Source organism: Gymnoscopelus braueri (genome assembly GCF_963280865.1).
Source record: "Gymnoscopelus braueri genome assembly, chromosome: 6".
Lineage (NCBI taxonomy): Eukaryota > Metazoa > Chordata > Actinopteri > Myctophiformes > Myctophidae > Gymnoscopelus > Gymnoscopelus braueri.
In genome coordinates, this window is record NC_137607.1 from 8,499,073 (window position 1) to 8,505,072 (window position 6,000).

At 45.1% G+C, this 6,000-nt stretch overlaps 1 protein-coding gene across 5 annotated transcripts in view; it reads left to right on the forward strand.

The window, feature by feature from the left end:
* The window catches only part of LOC308087216 (3',5'-cyclic-AMP phosphodiesterase 4C-like), a 73,209-nt gene extending 69,184 nt beyond the window's left edge, over positions 1-4,025 (forward strand). For all 5 annotated transcript variants that reach the window (XM_080430931.1, XM_080430934.1, XM_080430933.1 and 2 more), the window contains 2 exons: positions 912-1,094; positions 3,155-4,025. In XM_080430931.1, coding sequence (XP_080287057.1) covers positions 912-1,094; positions 3,155-3,724 — 753 coding nt within the window. In that variant the 3' untranslated portion in view covers positions 3,725-4,025. The remainder of the gene's footprint in view (positions 1-911; positions 1,095-3,154) is intronic.
* The last annotated feature ends 1,975 nt before the right edge of the window (positions 4,026-6,000 follow it).

Genomic DNA, 6,000 nt, shown 5'->3' on the forward strand with positions numbered 1-6,000 from the left:
AAGAAGGGGCCTAGTATAGACCCCTGGGGTACTCCGGTCAATGAAGTAAATAGGGTTGAAGTGGAGAAGGTCAGACATCATGGACTCGGTAAACACTGTATCCAGACGATTTTGTGGTGAGGTGCTGCCTCCTAGTGGAGGTAGAGGGATACCACTTTCTTCCTTTGGGAGGGAAAAGTGCATCTAATGAAAACCTAGTTAATAAGTTAATACTCCATCCACCGTCTAGCAGAACAATTCAGTTTGGTTATACTTTAAGAAATGCACTAAATCTCTTCATGTTTTCAAATAGCCTATGTATAAAATAGGGCTAAAGTGGTTAATGTATGTTTTATAATGTAATAATTTATATGTGCAAAGGAACTAGTAACTACAGTTTTCAAATAATTGTAGTGGAGTGAAAGTACAATATTTGCCTCTGAGATGTAGTGGAGTAGAAGTAAAAGTATAGACAATTGGAAATACTAACAGTAAAGTAAAAGTACCTCAAAATTGTACTTACTGTGTACAGTACTTGAGTAAATGTACTTAGTTACTTTACACCACTGCTAGGTTGTACCAGCTGTTTACATCAGTGGTTTTCAACCTTTTTCGCGTCAAGGACCCCCAAATTAGACACATATTAGCCCACGGACCTCCTATTTGAAAAAAATATGCCAGGGACTCAACCATTTAGGTTTATTGGGGGTCCCAATCGACACTGTATCACCATCATCAGTGTTCATGTAACTCTGAGAGTGTACAAAATGGAACCAAATGGACCCGTTAGGGTCCATTTGGTTCCATTTGTACACTCTCAGAGTTACAGACATATAAGGGTCAATTTGGTTCCTAACCACTGGTTGAAAACCCCTGGTTTACATCCAAGTTGAATGCTCTCACATATAAACTGTGTGTGCTTCACCGTATAGGTTCTGCAGAACATGGTGCACTGTGCAGACCTGAGCAACCCCACCAAACCTCTGGAGCTGTACCGCCAGTGGACGGACCGCATCATGGTGGAGTTCTTCACCCAGGGAGACCGCGAGAGAGACAAGGGCATGGAGATCAGCCCCATGTGTGACAGAGACAACGCCTCCGTGGAGAAGAACCAGGTTAACATGGCGCCATTATCATTAATATCTCTCTGCTGTCGGGCAGAAACACAGCTTACTCCAAAATGTTCATTTTTCAGGAAATGGAAAAACAAAATATATATTTTTTTGACAGCTGACAATGGATCTCCAAGCTCACAAGCATCACAACGTGTGAAGTAATGCCCTGATGCTTCATGACATTTATTATATGCCTACAGTAATAAGCAGGACTTTAAATATTATAATAACTTCTGCAAAGAGGGTTTCACAGAGTTGCAGTTTCAGTAGAACTAGAACTAGCGAAAGAAATGCTATATGAACACATTTCTTGTCACATTGCTCTCCTCAGAAAACACTACATAGATTTTAGAAATATAATTAATTGTTTTCATAACATTAGCATCAGTGCTAAGTTTGCTAAACAGACACACTACATAGTTACTTTTAACACTTGGGGTGCCAGAGGTTTATTAAAATATTATACGTTGAGTGCCTGAATTTTTTACCATTTTTAACCTTTTTCAAGTAGTCACAAAATATTTTCAGTGATCACCGTCCTCACGGTGATCCCCTCATTACACACATACAGGTCTCGTACAACCGGGGGAAAAAAATTAAAAACATTCGGTAATCCGTTCCATAGTTGCAGCCAGTTGAAAATAGTTAAATTAACATTGTAAAAAAAAAAAGTACACAGGAGCCGAGATAAAGGCTTTTGAAGTCATAAGTTAACCAGGAAGTGGATTGGAGTCTAAATCTTCGAACAATGATATCTCCTGGTGCTGTGAAGGAAAAAAAAAATGAAAAAAATGATTATTTTTTTTTTCAAAAACCGTATATATACGGTTTTGGCACTCAACGTTAGTATGGCGAAAACCGTATATATACGGTTTTGGCACCCAATGTGTTAACAGACTACGGTTAATGTTTATGTTAATGTTTGTTTTCTTCCGCTCTTGAGTCTGTAGGGCCGACAGTTTGACAAACCAATGGAGTCTTATGCTTTTTAATACTTTTCATTGGTTCAATGGTTCAATTTTAACCAACACACAGACGTAAAGGGTGTTCAATAGCGTTGATTTCTGAAAAAAAAAAAAAAAAGCTGGAAAATTGAGTTAGCTGGTTTCTGCCTGACAGCGACAATATACTTTTTTTGTAAAAGGTTTAAGCTCTATACTGTAATTACTGCTACCGGATATACTTAGTGTTTGTTCAGTAACAGCTGTCTCTCCAGCTCTTTAATAAACACAAAATATATCAATGTTCAGGTCTGTGTGAAAGAAATGATAAAAAAGGTTTATCCTGTATCCTGTATCCTGAGTTCTTTCTCCTGATTGAATACAAAGACCTGAAAATGTAATTTTCTGTTTACTAAAGAGCTGGATAGACGGGGAGACCCCTGTTACTGAACGAACACTCTATAGCAATTATTAATTTAAAGGAGTAGTTCACCCAAAAAAATGCTTCTTTTCTACCAATTGCACACCCCACGAAGCCTTGAATTAAAGGCTTCATGCAGGGTGTGTAATTGATAGAAAATAAGTAATTTATTTTGACACAAGGAAAATCACTCAGTGCTCCTTTAACACACTGACCGCCGGGCCCGTAGTTCTACGGGCCGTTAAATCCAACGCTTAAGCGCCGATCCCGTAGCCTACGGGCTGTGGTGCTTTTTCCTTTTTTTTTCAATTTTCCGGTACGGCACATTTCATTGTAACACCACCGGAAACAGAATTATTTGGGATCCGGTTTTGACGATCACGCCGGCTCCCATTCTAAAGTCTACACTGAAACGCCATTTTCTTCGATTGTAGTTTTTCTCCTCGCTGATCACTGTTTAACATAAACCGTTCTAACTCAACAATGGATGCCCCGTTTGACACGTGGTTTGGACTGGTAGACACAGGGAGATGTCCGCGATGTTTACAAACAGTGCACAGATCAATCTTAAGGATTTTAACGACGTCTATGGCGACGTGAAAAAAACAAAAAACAACAATAAAACGTTGGCACTGGTGAGTACATTATGAGATTAACCTCTGGCGGTCAATGTGTTAATAAAGTTGATCTTCCTACAGGTGGGCTTCATTGACTACGTGGTGCATCCTCTGTGGGAGACGTGGGCGGACCTGGTGCACCCCGACGCCCAGGACATCCTGGACACCCTGGAGGACAACCGGGACTGGTACCAGAGCATGATCCCCCGCAGCCCCTCCCCCACCAGCCCACAGGACCACTCCCCCTCCGACGGGGGTGGAGCCTCGATCGCCGCTGCCGTCACCACCGCCGCTGCCGTCACCACCTCGTCATCCTCGTCGTCGTTATCGACCGCCACGACGGGAGCGGCCGACAAGTTCCAGTTTAAACTCACCCTGGAGGAAGAGGAGGAAGAGGAGGAGGAGGAGGAGGAGTCTGACTTGGAGAGCCCCGCCCCCGAGGTAGAGGAGGAGGGTGGAGGGGTCGGGGGCGGGGTCGGGGTCAGCAGGTACAGGCCCCCCTCCCCCCACCCGTCCCGCTCCCTCAGCCTGGCGCCCATGTCGGTCAGGACGTCGAACCCGGGGGGCGAGAGGAGGGGCGTGGACCTCGGCGGGGGAGAGGCCGGGGGGGAGGAGGAAGAGGGGGTGACCCACCCACAGACGGGCACATAACACCCGCCCCCCCCTCCCTCTCCCTCCCTCCCTCCCCCTCCCTCCTCCTGGAGAACCCGAGTGCCAACGGAGGCGGAGTCTGTAGTCACACTGGAGACGTGATGTCATATCCCTCCCCACCACCCACCTGGATTTACAAACAAAAACCTAAAAGCCTGAGTTAATGGCCGATCTACAGGCTCAAATGGTTGTGAGCTTGTAGATCGGCAGTTTTTTTCGGCGCATGGCGCCGAGGCGTAAGACGTCGTGGCGGACAGGAATGGTTTGAGCTTCTGTTTTTTTTTGGTGCCGGATCACAGATCAGCCTAAGACCTGAGGCGATTCTTCAAAATGTTTTCTAAATCCTAACAGTTTTTTGAAAAAAAAATCCCACATTTTTTTTTCCAATATTTTTCAAAAATAGCAGATCTACAAGTTCATAGCGCGGCACTCGGTGCCGCGCTATGAGCTTGTATATCTGCTATTTTTGAATAGCCAAAGAAACCTAAAGTGACACAGATGCGTTCCAGGTATTAATGGGTTAAGCGTTGAACGACTGCTGTGTGGGTTGGTGTCTGCTGCTTCCCCAGGCACTAATCTACTGCCCAGGCCCACAAATCTACTGCCCAGGCCCACAAATCTACTGCCCAGGCCCACAAATCTACTGCCCAGGCCCACAAATCTACTCTGCCCAGGCCCACAAATCTACTGCCCAGGCCCACAAATCTACTCTGCCCAGGCCCACAAATCTACTGCCCAGGCCCACAAATCTACTCTGCCCAGGCCCACAAATCTACTGCCCAGGCCCACAAATCTACTCTGCCCAGGCCCACAAATCTACTGCCCAGGCCCACAAATCTACTCTGCCCAGGCCCACAAATCTACTGCCCAGGCCCACACATCTACTGCCCAGGCCCACTAATCTACTGCCCCCACAGACACACAGTTGTGTTGAATGCAAGGAGAACAAACATGTCTTCCTCCACACAAACCTGCTGGCGTTCGGACGCGAGCGCGCCCGTGGAGGACGGAGGAGGGTGTCGACGGGCTCTTCTCGGAAATGATGTGTCGTTTTATTTGCACCGTGTTAAGTCTGGGATGTGATGACAATGAAGACTTGTGGAAGCGGGAATGTTTTTTTCTTACGCGCGAGCGACGTCAGCCGATCCGTTTTGAAGCGAACGCGGCGCATCAGAGACGGACGGACAAGAGACGCGACTTAAACCTCAGGGCTATGAAGATAAGGAATGATTCTAATGTAGCACAAAACGTAGTGGTTGACCTCTGACCCTGTTCTACGTTACTGTACCTCCACCCCCACAAACTGAAGAGCTTATTTATTGTGTCTCGTCTCTATTGTGTTTGATGAGGAACCTTTTTTTTTAATTATTATTACAGAATGTCACAACTCCAGCAGTTTGAAACGCGTGTGGACACTAAAAGTGATAGATAGCACCACAGAAACTAGCCAGTCATGTGGTTCCCAGCCTGGGGGGCCCTGGCCCTTCTTAGGGAGGGGGGGGGGGGGGGCGCCAAAGTTCACAGGGGGGGTCGTGAGGCTTTGTCTGTTTGGAGGGTAGTGCAAGGCTTAACCCATTAAGACCTGAGGCGATTCTTTAAAAAAATCAGTTTCAAAACAGTTTTTTGAAAAAAATATTAAAAATCTTTTTTCACAATTTTTCAAAAATAGCAGATCTACAAGCTCATAGCGCGGCACTCGGTGCCGCGCTATGAGCTTGTATATCTGCTATTTTTGAATAGCCAAAGAAATCGAAAGTGACACAGATGCGTTCCAGGTTTTTAACACGTTGCACAAAATCATTCAGAACTTGCTTTCGCCATCCACTGTCTGCCTGTTTGTTCTCAATGTGATATCAGTCCCAACTTGTCAAACTCAATTCTTATTTATTTATTTCCAAAATAGCATTTTTAAAAAAAAAGCCTGTCTACAATCTCACATGTCACAATGCGATGCGTTTTTTTGAGCTTGTAGAGCGGCAATTTCCGCTATTCATCATAAGCTGAAGTATATAGCCTCCTCTGGCTTAAGTGGTTCACGTGTCTGAATAACAATGTGTGTGCGCGCCGACATGCGTGTGCGTGTGTGTTGTGTGCTTTTGTCAGATGTTAGAAAGGGGGCGGGGCTCCAAGGTAAAAAAGGTTGGGAACCACCATTAGTAGAATCTATAAAGGAGACAAATAGATTTTTTTAACTGTAATTAAAGTACAGTCAGTACATTTTTAAACGTGTCCCGGTAGGTGTGTTCTGGGTTCCTACACCACACCCCTTAAAATGA